General features: G+C 51.1%; 2 protein-coding genes and 1 long non-coding RNA gene across 3 annotated transcripts in view; 1 reads left to right on the top strand and 2 right to left on the bottom strand.

Annotated features, from left to right (window-relative positions):
• Window positions 1-19,340, bottom strand: part of HOXA7 (homeobox A7) — a 40,315-nt gene extending 20,975 nt beyond the window's left edge. The window contains exon 1 of the mRNA XM_085538450.1: window positions 19,120-19,340. Coding sequence (XP_085394576.1) covers window positions 19,120-19,231 — 112 coding nt within the window. The 5' untranslated portion in view covers window positions 19,232-19,340. The remainder of the gene's footprint in view (window positions 1-19,119) is intronic.
• On the bottom strand, window positions 8,474-11,547 carry HOXA11 (homeobox A11). Its single transcript, XM_015853846.3, has 2 exons — window positions 10,702-11,547; window positions 8,474-9,353 (listed from the first exon to the last, which is right to left on the bottom strand). Exons 1-2 carry the CDS (start codon window positions 11,357-11,359, stop codon window positions 9,121-9,123), a joined length of 891 nt encoding a protein of 296 aa, XP_015709332.2. The 5' UTR covers window positions 11,360-11,547; the 3' UTR covers window positions 8,474-9,120.
• On the top strand, window positions 11,539-12,982 carry LOC146762119 (uncharacterized). The gene is made up of 2 exons (XR_014942981.1): window positions 11,539-11,794; window positions 12,590-12,982. It is a non-coding gene; the product is annotated as an uncharacterized LOC146762119 (long non-coding RNA).
• Window positions 19,341-19,564: the final 224 nt, after the last annotated feature.

Below are 19,564 nucleotides of genomic sequence, written 5' to 3'. Positions count from 1 at the left end.
TTTCCAGCCACACGCACACGTGCGGAGCGGCGCGGCGGGGCAGGGCCGGAGAGGGGCAGGCGGCTGCTCCCGGCTCTCTCCGTTCTGCCCCACGCACCGCTCTGCACGGCGGTGTTTATGACACCCCGGCTGCGGCAGCGGCCAGATGAAGCTTTTATTATCGCTCCTCTTTCCCCGCGGTCGGGCTCTCCGGAAGCGATGCGTGCTCACCTCCCCGAGCAGCCCGTGTGTGTGTGTGTGTCACGAAATTAATAAAGCCAATGCCCTTCTCCGTGTTTTATGCCAGGGCTCTGCTCGTTTTATTTGATTGTCTCCTTGTTGTTGTTGGTGGTGGTTTTTAAAGAAATAATAGACGGGTTATTGTTTATCACAGATCATCGGGAACCGTAAAGGGCCCTGGTGTCTCCTTTCATTCAAGACCCGAGGAGGGAGGGAGCCCTTCCAGCCCCGCATCTCCCCCAGCTTACATTTCCTAGAGATAAAGAGCTGGCTGCTGCGCTTAGGAATCTCGGAGGGAGCAATGCCACTCTGGGAGGATTAATTGTGCGGTTGCAGCTTCTAATGCTGTAGTTAACGCTGGATTCTTCCCGAGGTCTGATTGCCATTTAAAATCCGAAGCCAGACATATGCCACAGAAAGAATCCAGACGTGAGCAGCTCAGATGGATGCTCGCACGGTGCTGCGCACCCTGTTTATTGGCGTGTTTATATTTGGGCGATCATTTTTATACCCCCCGCCTCCCACCTCTCCTCCCCTCCTTTTGGGTCATTCACTTTTCTCCTCTCCAGAAGCACCGGCTCTGTCGCAAGCACCGCATTAAATAATAGAGAGAAGGATACGCAGATGAATCCCGAGATAGGAGACAGCTCTGTCCTGCCAATTTGTAATTGTGGCGGAGGGAGCAGACAGATAGCAGACAGACAGGCACGCAGACAGAGAGACACATAGATTTTCTAATGAATCGCTTAATGATCGCTTGCTTTCACTTCCATCATCTTTCGCTTAGGCCATTTTGAAGTCGCCTGCCTGCCTGGCCCGAGGAATTAAGGCTTCTCCAGCCCGAGCGGAGCCTGGGGCTACTCGAGGCTTTCCAGCTCTCTCTGCCCACTCGAGAGCATCAAAGCTCGCTCCTCACCCCCGCGGACATCTTCTCCCGGGGAAGCAGAGACTGCGGCCCCGCTCCCAGGGGCCGGGCATTAGAGATGCGGAGGCTGTGCCCGCTGCCCCCGCCGGAGCCGTGAGGAGTGTCGCGTCCCGGCCCTACCCTTGGCGTTCAGAGAACCCCGGAGGGCCCACGGGAAGGGCTGCCCCCCGCCCCCGGCTCTGACACGCCTCACGTGGTCTCCGGGGTGAACGGTCGCCTGCGAATGGGAAATTACTATTTTATTTTTTTTTCCCCCTATTTTGCCATTGCTCCGGACGTGTAATTCTGGGGCAACGGGACACAAGTAAGCAAGCCGCGCTGCTGGGGCCCTCCCGAGCCTCTGTCCTCGTCAACTGGAAGGCTGAGGCAGGGAGAGGTCGTTACAACTTCACAGTCGCCATAAAACCTTGATGGAAAGGCGCCCTATATTCCCAGTGTTCTCGAGCTTACCCTTGAGTGCCGAGCGGGACCGCCTGTAGGATGGGGGATATGAGGGGGCCCGACAGGCTGCGGAAACCCTCCGAGGTTGTCCCCACGTTTCCTCCTGTAATACCGTTTGTGTTTCCCAAATGCGAGATGTGTTAACGCGTGATGGACAAACCCTTATCAGATTCCTATGAGGGTCGTATCACCGCTAACAAAATTAATACCATGCAAGGAACCGTTTTATTGGTTCCTATACAGGAAGACTATTATCAATAGGCTTAGCGTTATAAATGCAGATCTGAATAAAGTGAAACGTGAGCCCCAGCTCCACGCTCCCAGTATATATTTCCCTGCACAAGTCAGGTATAAAAATTACTCCGGGGAAGTCAGCTCTTGCGGTATGTTTGTTTTGCATTTGCCAAATTAAATAGGAATGGATTGCAAACCTGAAAACCGTGCGGAATCGAGGAGTAACACTTGAAATCCTTCCAAAGCTGTTTTTAAAATAAGCAGCTCCCTTTAAAAAAAATTGGATTAAAGCGGGTAAAGGCCCATAAAAAAAAAAAACAAAACAAAACAAAAAACAAAAACACTGCGATCCTCCTGAATGAAAAGGGTTCAAAATGCATCGCAACAAACGTGAGTTGGCTGCTTCCACCTCCTCGAGAGCTAATGCGGACTACATCAGACAAAAGGCGCGGAGGACAGAGACGATTCGGACGAAGAAAACCAGATTTTAGCCTTACTCCTCTTTCTCCCCTCACCCAGGCCCCCGTGGGTTTGATGGCGCAGGGACCGGGGCTGGGCCCTGGGTGGCTCTGCCCGAAGGCTGCGGTCCGGTAGAGCGGGATCTGCCGTCGGGAACGCCGGTCGGGGCCGCTCGTTTGGTCCGCAGCTCTGCGCCGGGTGGCGGCCGGGGCACTCCGCCTCGATCGTGAACTCCGCTCGGTGCTGCATTATCTCCGCTTTCTTTAATCGCTAACAAGGCCAAGGCAAATAGTAACCGGCATCATCAAACCCACTGAAGTAAAACTAATAACGCGCGCTTGGTTCTTAACTATAAAAGATAATGGTCAATTCCGACTAAAGTGAGCTAATTTGGCATGCGTTGGGTGTAGCTACCGCATTGCCAGCGCTTAACAATGTGTCCCTTGGAGCTTAACCCCCGTTTAAAAGAAATTTTAAAGAATATTGTGGACGCCGGGGGACGAGAAACGCTTTCTTTCTAATTCCGCTTCCGTAAGGAAAGCCGTCCCAGGGTCCATAAAACCGAGCAAATAAAAGTCTGATAAATATCAAAGCCGGCGATTTCGTGGAGAATCTGAATTCGCGGCGTGCGTAGACAACGCTATCAAAATAAAACTTTATTGATCTAAGAAAAATATAATAGATGCATTAATAGCGTCGTTAAGCCGTTTTATTGGTTGGCCTAAAATTAAAAACAAAAAAGGGAATAAATAAAACCCGACAGCTCAGCCCCAGCGAACTCCTGACTGGAAATTTCAAAACGCGTCACGTTAAACTGTGATTTATCTTTGCTTTTTTTATTATTAGGCCGTATAAAGCAAAAGATCAGCGCCGTTAATCCGGAGACCCATTTTGCGAGCTAATTAAAATATGTTTTTATTTGTAGACACGGGGAGAAGTGCAACTTGCGGAAAGGCGGAGGGCCTCGCAGAGCACCGAGGAGTGCAATGCGCCGCCTGGCTGAGGAGTGGGCCGAGCAGTGCGTCGTGCTCCCTTCCCCAAATGAATGCAATCAGGGGATAGTTCTTGAATATTGGAACTGTCAGTCGTCAGGAACGTGCGTGTGTGCGCACCAGATTCCTCCTTTATTTATTTATTTACTCTCCCTTCTTCTCCCCCCACCCCCCTCACCCCCCTACTCCCCCTTTTCTTTTTCTTGCTGGAATTGCTCCAAAGAAGGCGGATTTCAAACAGGAGGTTTAGGAACTGCGGCCGTGCCAAGTTAGGTGACAAATGACGGCCCCACTAATTTTATCTTGCCTAGAAATACTTTCACGCTGAGTGTTGGGGTGGGCGGGGGGGGGAGAAGGGGGGGAGCTTGGCTTGTTGTGGCGGATTATGCTGTTAAAAATTAGGGTGAGATTTAATTTTACTCCGCCATCCGGGGGCTCGTTCTCCTAAATATATTTCGGAGGCTGCGCGGATCGGTTTACTCATTTGGATTAGGAACATATTTTGCTAGTGAGTCTGACGAGCTCCGAATTCTGGCGTGCGGCGGAACAAAACGCGCCCCGACCGATTCATTCCGGCTCCATCCCATCGCCATTCCCCGGCCGCACTCCCAACAAGGGGGTCCTATTGTCTGCTGAGCCCCAACACCGCGCGGAAGTAACAGCGGTATCGGGTTATGCGGGCGACGGTAGAACCGTAAACATACAAATCCGCCTTTATAAGCTCACCCTTTTTATTGAGAGAGATGGGCCGCACAGCTGTATGGAGCGTTTGAAACTGTATCCCCTCTCCCCTTTTTGTAGCTGCCCTTAAGATCTGGGTGCGCATACAAATATCTTTTCGCTTGCGGTGCAGCTCTCACAAAAGCACGTTGGCCCGACGCTTCGATTCGGAGCGTTTAATGAAAAGATTATGACACACACACACACACACTAGTAGAAAAAAAAGACGACGACAAAACACAAACCCAAAGAGCTCATGAAAAAGCCTCCCAGGGGTTTGGATGTGGTATGTGCACTGAAGTCGAGTACACGATTAATTAAACACAGTGTAGACACTGAGTTGGCTTCGCCTCTTCCCTCCGAAACACGCAAACCCAAATCATGTGAAATAATAAACAGTTATTGTAAGAAACGAGCTTGTTTTTTTTAAATATTATCCTATGACCGCGGCCGTCAGTAAACAATTCGTAACCAGAGGGCGCTTTAACTGCTGCTGGGGTCCCTTTGATTTATTCAGCGGAGCATTGAATGGAGCAGGGAAACAACAAGGGGAAAAATAAATATTTGATCAAATATGCTGAGTTTAACTCGGCTGGTGTAAAATGAAACGTTGCAAAGGGACCCTCGGCGACTGCCCCGCTCCTCCTCGGGACGTGACTTCTTAGGGCCCGACGTTTCCGAGGGGAGGTCGGGAGAGATCGGGTCCCGAGCTTTTAATGGAGCATCTTTGATGAAATCGATAGGTTCCGATAATCATCTGAGAAATGCTCTCTGCCGGCTCAACATGTGCTTTTAACTAGGCTTGCAACAGCTCCCCAGGAGCACGGTTTTAAAGGCCGCTGTCTTTAAAATAGAGGCAACTCGCACTAGTTTACATACAAAGACTCTTAGGGGAGCAAAGACAACACAATTATTTTTTTCCTGAGATAGACATTTAAATAGAGCATAGCCTCTGTTAATATACAAGGGGGTTGAAATATGTAGCCAAACCAGTATCTCTATACAATACTACATTTCCTCCCCCCCCCCCCCCCCCGCCCCACTCCCCCCCGCCCCTTCTCAAATGGAGACATAACAAAAACATGTGAAACTTTTATGGGCGAGAAAAGTAACCTGGAGTTAGGGATACTCGTAGCCGGGATAGAGTTTCAAAGCTACAACCCCGAGCAGCCCTGAGCACATGAGAATGTGAGACTGCTGGTTGTTTACGGCACATGTTCTAGCTGGGATAGATAGATGGATGGATAGATAGGTGGATGGATGGATGGATGGATGGATGGATGGATGGATGGATGGATGGATGGATGGCCAATCTGGTCCCATATATATGCTGGCTTAATGTGCAACCACATGCTTAGTTTTGAGCAGAAGTGTGTCAAAACTTGTTTACCACAGGCTGTGTCCAGCTGCGAGGAAGCAGGCTCTCCTTTTAAGTTACCAAGCGACCCTAACTAAACTATAGTTCAAGTCCAATAAGATCGTCAGAATTGTCTGTCATTTGTAGTCTGGGTTGCCATAGATCTGGTTGATTGAAGACACCTACTGTTCCCCACATAAATGTCAAGTTTCATAATATTTCCAGCGCTGTAATTTTTATAACTGGAAGAAATCTACAAGTTTTTCTGCAAAAAGAAATATTTCCAGATACCGTGGATTTTCCACACCGCCGGCCAATACTTTGCCAAGAGACAGAAAAAGGTCAACAGTGCCTCAGAAAGCCCCTGCGACGTTCATTCACCGCTTTAATCACCAACTTTCGAGCGCCGCTTCCACTGCCAGTGCTAAGGCCGGCCCTCCCCGAGCCCCGCGGTGACACCGCATCCACCATCCCCTCTCCTCGCTGGGCACGCGGAGAGCACTTACCTCCTCGCATTGCCTACACCGGAGCCCTGCGGCCCGACCTCCGCCGGCTCCTTCGCGCTAATTGAGCGTGCGGCCGCGAAGTGAACAAAGGCCAAGATTCCGCCGGGCTGTTCCCCTCGGCCCTCGGCTTTGACATTGATCTGACGATCGCCATCTGGCGGCCGCACCGCCCCGCACAGCCCCGGGCCCCGCCGCGGGCCGCCGGCCGCTCACCTCCCCGCTCCGCCCGGCACGGCAGCCGCCGCCTTTATAGCGGTGCATTCCGCATCTGCGAGCGGACAAGTCACGGACACTTTTTATGGCCTCATTGTCACAGCAACACAGAGGATGCGATTTTATTGGGCTAGGAAATCAAACCCCGAGCGGAGAAACTCCGTGGTTTAACTGTCTCTGGGATTGGCCGTGAATGCCAGTTAATTTTTAACCAGGAAAGGAAGCTTTCTCGCTCAACTTTCATTGCCCGTCAGCTCTCCATCCGTCCCTCTCTCCCTGTCTGCCGCCCGTCCATCCATCCGTCTCCTCTCGGCTCGCGTTCCCCGCAGACAGACAGACGAACAAATAGACAAACAAACACCAGAGCCTCCCTTCCCTTCGCTTTTCAGTGTTCCCTCCACCGAGGCGCTGTCTGTCCGGCGGCGGTTGTCAGCGAGGCCCGCGTCAGTGGGAGTGCTTCACCTCAAGGTTATGGGTGATGTCCAAGCAATACAGAAGTTCAAAGCCAGAAAACAATGAGAAAACAGAATGTACTTTTTTTTTCCTCCTGATCAAGACTGGGGTCAACACTCGAGATTCAGTTGCTCTTCCCAAAACACGTTCCTATCCCAGACATTGTTATGGTTTGGTGTCCCCCCCTCCCCCCCAATCTATTTTCTCCTTGCATCCCTCCCCCCGCCCCATCCCACCCCTCCCTGCCTTGGAGATCAAGGACAACCCCAGCCGGCCCATTTCCACAGCGCTGCCAGGCGCATTTTTTTTTCTCGAAGGAGGCAACGGTTTTCCTAGGGCCCTCACCCTCCTGAGCACGTCCACAGAGGGCTCTTCCGTCCCTTTTCTTTGGGGATGGGTCTCTAAAATGAGCCCCAAGCACTCCCGGCACCGCTTATGTTGCCACACGTGTAGGAGCACACTGCGGTGTGACATCCCGGTGTGACACGGGAGGGACCTCACTCCACAGGACAAGGACACGGCCTAACACGGAGCCTTCACCACGTTCCTTTCCTAACCAGCCCAGTCTGTTTGGTCAGACCAGGGCAGAAGACTTAACAGCCGAGATCTATGAAAGGACATTCATTTCTCCCCATATGACCCCACAAGGTCGTGAGGAATTTCGGGTACCAAAGCCACATCAGGCAAAGCGACATGCAGGAACACGACGCCAGAATGAAAAATATCAAGTTTCCATTGTTTTTATTTGCCTTGTGCGTTGTTCCACTGTATACATGCAACCAAGTACTTTCGCATATTAAAAGAAAACGGTATATACACATAGTCGATACATATGGAAAACAAGTGACGTCGTATAAAGATACTGCTTTTGGTGAACCGTGACAAAGAACTTACATCCATTTGGTAAATGTACTCATCAGAAAACTTCCTTATCACCACTTTGTTGCACATGGAAAGAAGCCCCACACCCTTCAACCCCAAAGGAGGAAAAAAAATAATCAGGGAATAAAAGAAAAGAAAAAAGGCATTCGAACAAAATAGGTCATGGGTTCCTCTTTTTATTATTTACAAGTCTTGTAAAACATCGCTCCTGTATGAAATATACATTCAGATATTCTCAACAGCAAATTACCTTAACGATAGAACTCCGTAGATTTTGTAAACTGATATAGAATTTTAAATATTCTCCTATTTTTTTCCCCTCTTTTTCTTTTTTAAATTGCATTTTTTTCTTTTTTTTTTTTTCTTTTTTTTTTTTTTTTCACGCTTTGGTTCCTGCAGGGCAATATATATATTTATAGATACTTAAAATAACTCCGAACAACTCTCCGTTCTTTGCATACGTCGACTGGGCGACAAAGTAGAACTCGTGACATTTAAAGTAGACGACAACAAAATGACCGTATTTACACTGTTTGGCTTCTGATTCAACTCCTCACTGGTCACCTTTACAAGAGCATGCGATTGAGTTATTTTAATGATCCAACGTGAGCGCATTGCACAACTCCAAGTTTCAATTAAGTGTTGTGTGGTATTTGCTAAACTGTCGTTCTCCACAGGTATTTCCTGAAGAAAGTTTGCGAGCCAGAAGCCAGAAGGTTGGTTTCCTCTCCGTATTTTTTTTTTTTCCTGTTAAAAAGCTGAAATTCACCCCCCCCACCCCCACCCCCCACCCCTTTTTTTTCTCTCTCTCTTTTTAGTTTGGACTCTTTATTTTTAGCATTTAAATATGATTTGTCTCCGAAAAGATGGCAACGAGCGGGCCGTTGTCATAAATAAACAATGTGAGAAATCTTTTTGCTTTGTTGTTGTTCTTTTTCTCTTTTCAGTGATTGTTTCTTTGCGATGTATGGCAAATTTATACCTGATTTTTCTTTCTTTCTTTCTTTCTTTCTTTCTTTCTTTCTTTCTTTCTTTCTTTCTTTCTTTCTTTCTTTCTTTTTTTTTTTTTTTTAGTAAATATTTCAGTCTTTCATTCTCTTCCCACCCCCTTCCCCTCTTCCTCCCACCCCAAAGGAAACGCTATTGTACCCATCGCTACATCCACGTTACAACTGCTCGTAGACGGCCTCGTGAAGGTGTAGGCATGTCACCCCCCGCCCTTTACCTCTCTCCCCCCTCCCTTTAATTCCCCCTTTCAAATCCATGGGCAATGGCGCACTGCCTCAACCGCATTTTTCCTCCGTGAAGGACGAGAGATCATATCCCAAAGTTCGCATCCTGGCTGAGGCCACTCGCGGTGCCGGTGCCCACGCCACGCTCCGAGGGGGCAGCGGGACACGGGGACACCCCCGTTCCCTCCCGGAGCTGCGGTGCCCGGGAAGGTGAGAGGCGTGGGCCGGGCTCTCGGAGGTGACTCGTGGGGTGGAAATGGATGGACGCCACGTGTGGCAAAATCAAACCGATTCCAGTTGGTACGTAAATATATAGACAAACCAATAAACCGTCATGGAAGGTCCAGAGCAGATTTACATGTATGGAAAACCTCGGGTTCTTCGAGTTCCGTCAGATACACACCTCCTTCCTTCACGTAACCTCGTGGCTTGACCTTGTCAAGGGCGAAATCTGAATTTAATCTCGTCTTGAAAAACGCTACGAGTTTTAAAGTAGTGGATTAGCTGAGTAATACTGTAATCGGTCCCTGTTAATTTTTTTTTCTTTCATTCTTCTGTTCTGAAACCATATTTTTACTTGGCGGTCGGTCAGATTGAGCATTCGGGAGAGCTGGAGGCGTTTCTCTTTGTTTATGTAGACACTGAAGAAGAATTCCCTTTCTAGCTCTCTAATCTGATATTTGGTGTAGGGGCATCTCTTTTTACGGGTCCGTTGTCCACCTGTGGAGCGAGAAAAGGCAGAAGGGTTTGTCATGGCGGGGCCGGGGGGGTGGGGGGGTGGACAGCGGGGCGAAGCACCTCGACACGCTACGACGCGCGTTCCGCTTCCTCCGCGACCGCCCTCGGCAGCCGCAGGGCTGAGCGCACGGGGGGCTGCAGGGAGCCGGGACCCACCGGGAAGACTCCGGCCCCGGGCAGGGCGGAACCCCGCCGGGAAGCGGAGCTGCGGCCTCTCTCCGAGGGAGGAAGGGGCGAGCGGTCGGGAGGAAGCCCCCGGAGGCGGCTCGGCCGGAGCCGGACGCGCTGAGAGTGGGCAGCGGCCGCCCCCCGCTGCCCCCGCAGCAGCCGGGCACCCCGCGGCGCTCCGTTCCCCCTCTCCGGAGGTCGAAGAGACCGCACGGCCCCGGCACGGCTCAGCCCCGCGGCCGCCACACGCTCCGGCTTCAGCTTTCTAACACGCTCGGCCACCATCTCGGGGTGTTCTCCTCGCTCTTAGCCGCCGCGGTTTTAAAGTTCATTAAGCGCACTAGAAAAGGGCTCGAGGCTCAGAAGCCCTTTGCATTCAATCTAGCCGCTACCCCTTTAAAAACTTCCTTTTCTGGTACAGTTCATTGTCGAGGTATTTTTCCCCGAGCTGTATTACTGGCGTTGCCTTTTAAAAAGCCCACATAAAAAAATCAGCCTTTGACAGATTGAATAACAATTGTAAGTAACAAACTGTTGGACAGAAGGCAACGCGTAATTGCCACAGCGCCCGAGTAAAATGGCTTCCTTTAGACAAAAAGGCCAGCTTTAGGTTAATTTGTTTCTTTTAATATATTGCTACAGTTCAGGCGGCTACTTTATCTGCTCAACGCGGCTCGAGCGCAATCGTTAAAGCGGCGATGGCTTTGAATGCGGCTCCTAACTAGGCTCCCGGTGCAACACATGGCTTTTATAAAATCACGGGATTACATCGGTATCAAAGGAGCCGGGATCGCCCTTCTCTGCCGAATTTACAGGCGCCCGACGCACGTTATTATATATTCGAGAGCCGACCGCAGAGCCCCCTTTTATTACGATTCCCGAAGAGGAAAAAAAAAAGGAAGAAAAAAAAAAGAAAGAAAGAAAAAGGAAGGAGAAAGAAAATTTTTTAAAGGCATCCGTCGCCCGGTGGGTATTTCACGGCCAATTTCAGCACTAAACACGTGATCTCGCCTTTTATAACAAAGTTTTGTTGGGGGAAATCTAAAGGCCCTTCATAAACCTTATATGCTTATAAAACAGCATATAAAAATTTAACAGCGGCGGTGCGCTACATTTCCAAGTCCCTCTCCGAAAAGCGCTCGGGCGCTGCCTTTATACGTACTGGAGCTGCCGGATTTCTCCTCATTGTTGCCGGAAGATGACTCGGGGCTGCTGCCGCTCTCCGGCCGCCTCCTCCTCTCCTTCCCCGCCGCCGCCGCCCCTCCGCAGCCGCCCTCCGAACTTGAAGTTGCCGCCGTCGCCCCGGCGGCCGCGGGCGCCTTGTCTCCGCTCTTGTCCGGCGGATAGTCCGCGGAGGAAGGGTTCTCCGCCGTGCCGTATGCCGTCTCGAAAAACTGGTCGAAAGCCTGAGGCAGGACCCCGTTCCTGCCCACCGTGCTATAGAAATTGGAGGAGACGTTGGCGCTGGGGTGGTGGTAGACGTTCGCGGTGCTTTTGCCGAACACCTCGCCCATGCTGGCGGTGGTGGTGGAAGGCAAGCAGTCTCTGTGCATGATCTCCTCTGCGGAGTAGCAGTGGGGCAGGTTGTTCCGGGGGTGCCATTTACTGGAGGGATCAATGGCATATTCCCTGAAGGTCACTTCTCTGACGGGTTGGACCTGGGGCAGGTTGGAGGAGTAGGAGTATGTCATAGGGCGAGAAGACGGGGTCTGGGGCAGAAAAGAAGGGAGGCTGGAGAAATCAGGACCCGAGACGTAGTACGTACAACTTGGCAAATACATGTTAGAGGAACAAGGAACACGCTCATCAAAATCCATCATTAGGGCTACCTCGGCTTCTCCGCATTAGCTGAGCTTAACATGATTCTCTAGCGCAGCTGCCCCCTTTGAAGCGGATCCGTGAAGTAAGAAATTGGGAGACGTAAGCTGACGTGGAGAGCCTCCGGGCCTCGGCGGGGAGGTGCGGCCACGTGACGCGCCGTGCAAATTGACAAGCGGCGGCTGCGGGCCCGCGCCTCTTTGTAGCCATCTCGGGGGGAAGCAACACATCGGCTCGGCCCCGCACCCGCACCCGCATCGCGCGGCCCCGAGCCGCCCGCCCCCGCCCAGCCCAGCGCAGCACCGCGCAGCAGCGCGCAGGTTGGCCCCGGTTACATTGCAGGACACAAAGGCACCGCTCGGCGCTGCCCCACACTTTAGCGCCCGGCCCCTCGCACCCCCTGGCTCTGCAGCACTTAGCAATGCCCACAGGGTTAGGTGAGAGATCTCTGTTTGTTTGTTCGCTTGTTGGGGTGTGTGGCGGCTCGTTGGCAGGCTCCGAAAGGAAGGGAGCAAGGAGAAATGAAGGAACGACTCCTTCTAGAAAGCTGCTTCCTAGCAGGAAGCTCTCCTTGGGAAAGCGGTCAGTTTAGGGTTGCTGGCTTCCCCCCACTTTTATCCTTTCCCTTTTTATTTATTCATTTTTTATTGCCCTTGATTGGGTCTTCAGGTTCACCCCATCCTCTTCATGCCCCCCCCCCCCCCCAGTCTCCCCCCCCCCCCAAAAAAAAAAAAAAAAAAAGTTTATATATATATTTAAAGCCCCCTCGCCTTGCAGGGTTTTGCTGGAAACCTTCCTAGCAAGAATGTGCCAGGGTCAAGTCTGCACTGATTTTCATGGTGAATAGATTACATGCTTGCATTCATGTTCACTTCCGAAGCGCTTAGTGTCTTCCTTCCCTCCCTTACATATTAACCTCAAATACCCCGTGCGGCTCCAGCCAAGCCTCACTAGAGGTACTTAGCAATATTGGATTCCCAGAGCGCAGGTTCGCTTTCCTCACCGCCACCCCCACCTCCCTGAACCGTAGCCTGCCTATTTGCCACGCCAGAAAAGCCCTTTAAACTGCAGAGCACTGGGCGAAAAAAAGTGTTTGCTGATCTCTTCGCCTCCGCACCGCCGCTAAAAGCTCGGAAAACCGGTGGATGTAGGGCTGCCCCGCTTCGACAAATACTCCGGCTTTAATTGCCAGAAGCCCAGTTAAAATTATTTGACATACTGTTAACCCCTAGGAACAAACTCGCCGTCCCGAGATCCTTTCCTTTCTGCCTCGTACCGTCGCCGAAGCCTGAGACCCGGGGAGACCTATTTGAAAAACGTGGTTAAATTTTTACTATTGTTGCATGAAAGGGATGATATAGAAAGCGGATTGTACAGGGCAGAGACTAAAAAGTACTTCTCTGCCAATAAAAATGCACACCCCACCGAACGAGCTCAGCCAAAGAAAACAGAGAAATACGCCAAAGAATACAGCACCTTTTGAGGCACGGACATCCCTCGGCTGTTGGGAAAAAAAAAAGAAATGTTTTTTTGCTGTTCCGATGCTCGATTTCAGAAAAGAAATATTTGGGTTCCGGCTGGATTTAATCATAACAGAAAAACAGAGAGGCAAAAGGCTGTTGTGGTGTCGGTGCTCTGATGAAATCAGACGGAGCTCGAGGTCTGTGCCCCCACGGAGCGGGGAGGCTGATGGAAAGGGGACCGAAATGCTGGAGAAATAATATTTGGATTTCCTCCCCTTTTCCTCTCCGGCTCTGTGGAAGTATTTATATATCCGGAGAAAGTTCTATAGTAAATTCTGGAGATCTTCGGTATTTAAATATCAACATCGATTTGTTTATTTATTGCTCAGCTTATCGTAACCGACTCGATAACAAATCTAATCATGTGGCTTGCGGAAATATATATATATATTCTCATTATGCATTTTCCCTACATTATAGTTAACTGTTACATTTGAATTCGAGCTGTAAATTCAACATTATCAAGTAATTACTTTGTAGCGGAGTAAACTAATTTATTAGCATTAATGTTTATATGCCTTTTTCTTATTTTACAAGGGTTACCGTTCACAAATCAAACTCTCCGGACGTATCCCCGTAATGAACTCTTTATTTTGGTTTGCTGCTAGAACTTCTAATGCTCGCTGCGTGTCTGCGAGCTGAACTTGAAATTAGTGAATTAATCTTCAGGCTTGACGTGTTTGCTAGAAAGTGGATGGAAAGGGATCGCATGTCGTCAAAACCGCTAGCAGAAGACTGCATTGTCGTTTGGGGATTGTAAAAGCGCTTGGGGATTCTCCCTCTCTCCCCCCTCCTCTAACTTGGGGTGGGGGGGTGCAAGAGATCTGGTTGGCTTTTTCTTTAACGCTCATAGCCGCGCTCGCATCTCATTTCTCCCCCAGTTCTTCGGTTGGGTAGGGGGGGGGTTGAGGGGTGGGAGCCCTCTTTGGGCACCCAGCACGGACTGTGCCCCCCCGTCCCCCCTCAATGCCGCCCCTCCCCGTGCACAGAGAGGCAGCGTTGGGATTTCGGTGACTTTGAGATAACAAAGGCGCCACCATTGCAGAGCCTCGCCCCGCCTCTGGGTGATGGCAAACAAATTCTTGCACTTGTATTAGGGCTTTTAAGGCTATAATTGAACGCGGCGCGTCTAGGAGAGCCGAAAACAGTTCTAGACTGACCTGCGGTTTTATAGCACTTTGGCAGTCAACTTCAGCTTGTGTCAGAGCAGACACGACAGGGCTGCCCGGCCCCGGGACGCCACCTACTTGGCCCGGCTGCTCCCCCCCCGCCTCACTCATCCCATGGCAGAGCTGGGGCAGCGCCGGCTCAAGGCTGTACGTGCCCGAGGTCGAGGCAGCTCCAGCACACAAAGGGAAATCGAGGCAAGGGGGAGGCCTGTGGGGGGGTTCGGAATGGGGGGGAGGCTGCAGCCAGGCCACCCCCTGCGAACCGGGCGCGTGTGTGCGCGGGCACAGCGCGCACACGTGCGGCCCCGATGCCTACTTTGAGACTGCTCCTCCCCGCTGCTCGCTCCCGAAAGTAAAAATAAGAACAGAATAAAAACCCAACACCCGCTCAAGCAGTATATTGGTTCCATCTAGCTTCCAAGGCGGGGGGGGGGGACCCCAAAACGCCTCTCCCAGCAATCGGCAGAGTTCCGGGGAAGGCAGGGAGCGAGAAAACACGCCCGGCACGGACTGTTCTCTGCTTTATTTGCTGTTAAGTGAAACAGAGATAATGTTCGCCTAAAGCCCCGGAATGTGTGGGTAATTGCAGGGAGCCTGCTGTTAGGTTGCTGCGCTCAGCACAATTATCAATGTCGATTATTTGGTCTAACGTTGAATTGCTCTTTTAATACAGTAATTGGGACTTCCGCGTCGAGGAAGGGGGAAAATCGAGCCTTCCCTTTCCTAAGCTCGACGAAAACAACATCAACAAAGGGAGGCATTGCGTTTGGAGAAGCAAAATGCATTCGTTCCGCCTCCCCGTGTATTTCGGCCGGATTAGGGAGGCTCAAAACGCTGCGAATTTTGCAGCTCTGCTGCTGCAAGAACGTTTTGCAAAGGACGGACGTGGCCAAGAGGCGGAGAGGCTGGGAGCACGGTCACCCGGTTAGCTAAGCTAAACAAAGCGGGGGAAAGCTACAGCTCTTCTTTGGAGGAATATAAACAGAGCCGGGACGCCTCGATAGCGCGGCTCTATGTATACACATCGCGTGCAAAGGGGACTGTTTAACTTACTACCGCTGTTCTCCGAAAGGTCAAGTTCTATAGTATCCAAATTGTTGTCTTTTTTTTTTCTTTCTTTCTTTCTTTCTTTTTTTTTCTCGGCTGTGTTTTGCTTTAAAAAAACAACCGGTAAGCCGAGCGTTTACCTTGCCGGTAGGGTGGGTGCCTGCAATTAACAGCAGCGAAGCAGCAACGTGTGCTAAAAGGCATTCGTTGTCGAGTAGAGCTAATTGAAATATTCCCGATTGCTGGTTTGAGTCTCGGAGGCTCTTTCTCGTAGGCACGGCGGGGCTCGTTCTGACTCTGCCACGGGAAAGTAGCTCGGGAATTAGGACAGCGCTTTGTAAACGTGCAGGCTGATGACAGCGTGCAAAGTCTTATTAGAAACATGTAGGATGAGGGAATTCACGGCTCTCTTGCCACATCCCCTTCCCTCTTTTCCAATGAAAATAATGCCAGAAGGCGATAATTCTTCTCAAAATTGGCCAGGAATGCAGCTTCAGAAAAGCGTGGTTATTGTTTGGATTTGAAGTATTTCGAGCTCAGAAGGTCTTAACCGGCATTTGTTCTTTTCTATTTGCCTTTTGTCCGTTAGGGAAAGGAGCTGCACGCATCCGACTATTAAAATCAAACCCAAAACACCACCATCACCAACAAAAACCTAAATTCATCCCCTTTAACGCCGCGATGGAGAGAAGCGCTACAATATTATATAATTTTTTTCGAATATTGGTTTACCCCATAGTCTGAAGTGATTTTTGATAGCGGCGAGAGGGAAGCCCCATGCTGTGACACAGAGCAGCTATTTGTGTCCCGAACCCGAGCGGTATGGTTCTGATTTTGCTTAGGAAACTGTAGACTATGTGGAACTAGAAAAGAGCAGAGGTAAACAGGAACCTAGGCAAGGTGATTCTGCCTTGTTTGTTGCATTTAATCTCACGGTGTGATTTAAGAGACGTGAGCTTCTCGAAGGGCTGTACTCGTGAAGGAGTAGAAAAATTTAGATTGATTTTTAATATCAATTACCGAGATTCTTTCCTTTGCTCTGTCACGTTCTCTTTTTAGTCGCAGAGATGGAGGTTGCAGGGGGGTATTTTTTTCCACCTCTCAGCTTGTGCTCCGGACCTAAAAAGGTCTGCCCGTCTCTGGCCACCAAGCACGATATTTTGCATCCCTTTGCTAGGATGGACCTCTTCCTTCTGAACTCACCCTGACGCCTATCGTTTCAGCAAGCACAAACACTGAGCGCAGTTTTCAGAACAGGAAGCTTATAGCGGCGAGAACTCTTTCCTTTCCCGAGAACTATTTTCTTGCCCTTTTGCAGCCGAACAATTTGTTGTCGTCATGCACACCCAGCATCTTTACAAGCGCGGAGGGTTTCTCATGGCCGTGTGCCCCACAGCCCGCCTCCCCAGCATTGTGCCCCCACCCCCCCCATCTCTGTCTCTCTTAAGACCCTCTAAATTTTAGGTTCTGTTTACTGTTCGCGGTTTGCTTCCGATAGAAAATACAGGCAGGTCTGGCAACAAAGAGGGCATAAGGAGGCACTATCGTAGACAGTCACGTATTTCGGAGTTTGATTGACTGGGGATGCTGCCGTCGCTGTCTCCTTTTCTGCACCTGAAAGCTTTGCGATACCTTCTCGACGCGTGAAAAGGCACAACCAGTCTTTCCTCCCCCTATGGAGCCAACTACAGGTGCAGGAGTGCTCTGACAAAAGAACAAGGCTCTGGGAGGGGAGTCCGCACAAAGCGGCGGGCTCGAGAGCGAGTCGGAAAGCCAGCTCCCTCCGTTATCTCCCCCCCATACCGAACCCAGCCTCTTCCCACCGGTTCCCACCCAAATTCACAATAAAAACTAGGACACCGGCGCCGGGGGCTGCTGGCAGCTTCCAGCCACCTTTCACGCCCAATAGCTTTACGTGGGATTAATCCGAGCGTCCCCAGCGAGCCCTGGGAAGTGAGGGGCTGTCACAAAACGCGGAGATCCCCGCACTCGACCACAGCCTGACGTTGTTCCCGTGCAAAGTTCCCCCGCTTCCCTACGCATAGAAGGGGAAAAAAAATAATCCACCCAAACATTCCCACGTCGCCTTACATTTAAAAGTATCGCTACAACAGATGCCTTGAACTTGACCTTAGGTTTGTTAATCCAGGAAATATATTCGGCGAGAGAGAGAGAGAGAGAGAAAATATCCAGCCGCGGTGCATCTGACAAACGGGAATCCTTCACCCTCCGAGCGAACAACACACACAAAATACGAGCTATATAGAACGTGCCCTCCGCATCAGGAGCAGAAAACTACAGAGATGGAAACGCCTCAACGCCGGGACGCTCTGCTCACGGTCACACCGTTCCGTGATGCCGTGGTGCAACTTTACCGCACTCGGTACAGCGATTCGAGTCGAGGTAATCGACCGGGATTCTCAGCTGCGTTGAATTTTATAGGATATGAGGCTTTCTCTAACGCACGCTGGTTTTTAACAGTGATTTATAAAGTCGTTAGTTTTTTGGTTTTTTTTTTCCTTATTTTTTTTCTTGCCCAACTCGCCAAGAAACACAGACGATTTTACTGTACCACACCGCTAACTTTATGGGAGAGGCTTTTTCACATATCGTGAAACCCACCGGACTAAGAACTCTTCTTCCTCAAGGATAGTTCAGGGGGCGGGCACAGGAAGTATCCCAGTGCCGGGGCTGTCAAATCAACGACTTGAAAGCCCGAACTTCATATTTTGATGGCTTCTCAGAGCTGCTCTATAATGGAGGTACCTGTACTCGGATAACGATCTTCACAGCAATCTATTGGTCTAAAAAGAGCTGAAAACACTCATTCACTTCTACACGGAACCCTCTGCCCCGCACGGCCAGGCCGGCTCTGCGAGGACCGCTCTCTGTCTGTCCTCCCCTCTGTGTCACGCAAAGACACCCGCACGGGCAGAGCTCCCTGTGCCTCTAACATGGCTGCTACGGGAGGTGCGGGCAGAGCAGCTCCGAGAGCACAGAGCGGAGCCGGGGCCGCCCCGGCAGTGCTGTGCTCATCCTTTCCCTTTCGCTTTACTCCCCACTTCCAAGCTCTCACACGACGCGGTGTTTCCATTTTGCAAAACCTGTAGTATTTCAATGGTAGCCGACCACTAGTCGCAGCCGGTTTGGCCTTGTATTCGAATCTATCATTTTTTCCTCGTGCCCGAGGGCACACCGAGGTGTAAGAACAGAGCACTGCAAGCACCTTAGTAGTAATCGACAATTACTGCTAACTCAAGCCGACGGCCGAGGCCAATTTATGCTGTCAGGAATAAATACACGGGCATTGCCAAGTGTGTTCAACCCAGAGCGGCTCCGACGCCCTCGGATCGCTGTAAGCCGGCAGGTTGCAGTGCCCGGCCCGCATTTCCTTCCCCATACACACGCCCAAGCCCTGGCCACCAGCAGACAGGTTAACCCGCCTCTCACATCCTTTCCCGCATCATCCCACACAGAGCGTCCGACCCTCCTCCCCGTCTCATCAAAGAGTGCAATAATTTCAGAGGCGACCACGCACAGACGACCGGGGATGAATAACAGCCGGGAGCCGCTACGTAGGGCTGCTCGACCCAACGCTACCGGCGTACAAAGCCCAGAGAGCCGCAGCCCCGACTGCGAGCCCTCCCGCACCCTCCTCTCTTCTCTGGCCCCCCGGCTGCGGGGAGCCTTCCCTTCTTTCACCTATGCTGGGCTGCGAAGCGGCAGCTCTGGGAAAGGTGGAGCCAGCTGGAGAAAAGAGCTTCCATTTGGGAGCGGCTCCCCGTGCCTATCAGCATCACCCCGCAGCCTCCGCACCCCTCTCCCCTTGAGCGTGGGACGCAGGGAGCCGGGCGGGTGGGTGGGCGCGGGGGGAGCGGGCCCCTTCAAAACCCTCCGCAAAGGCCTTCCGAGTCACGCAAGGGGCTGTGCGGGTGGGTTTATTGATGGCTTCGTGGCTTCGTTCACCACCGAGCACGGGGAGAGGACAAACATTCACTTCCAGGAAGAACAGGAAAATCTTACCCCGGCATCCCGACTTGTCTCTCCTGAGCAAAGAGCAATCCCCGTGGAAGCTGACAGCGAGGATCCTGCGCTGGGCTGGAGACCTCCGTGGCAGTGAGGATGGAGCGCACATTTTTTGGTTTCCTCCCCTACTGTTTAAATATCCCCGGTCCACAAAACATTCCTTCTCGGTCTCCCATTGACTCGGGTCTCTGTTGGTTTGGGTTTATATATATATATATATATTTATTTTGTTGCTCTAGTTGCTGTTTGCCTGCCTTTGAACGAAGAGAAGTGTAGCCATTAGGGCACAGCGTCCTTCCTGCCAGCTCCGGGCTGATTGCAAAACGCAGCGATACCTCGGGTTAATTAGGATCGTTGCCGTTATTATCACTGCTGTCAGAGCTGTTTATTTCCCCTCTCTCTGTCTCTCCCGGTTCCCTATGCTTTCCGATGGCGATTTGCA

This window comes from Coturnix japonica, chromosome 2 (genome assembly GCF_054131305.1).
Source record: "Coturnix japonica strain WE chromosome 2, WE-NBRP24, whole genome shotgun sequence".
NCBI classification, from domain to species: Eukaryota; Metazoa; Chordata; class Aves; order Galliformes; family Phasianidae; genus Coturnix; species Coturnix japonica.
Note: the sequence above shows the minus strand (reverse complement) of the source record. Positions and strands in the feature narration are given on the sequence as shown.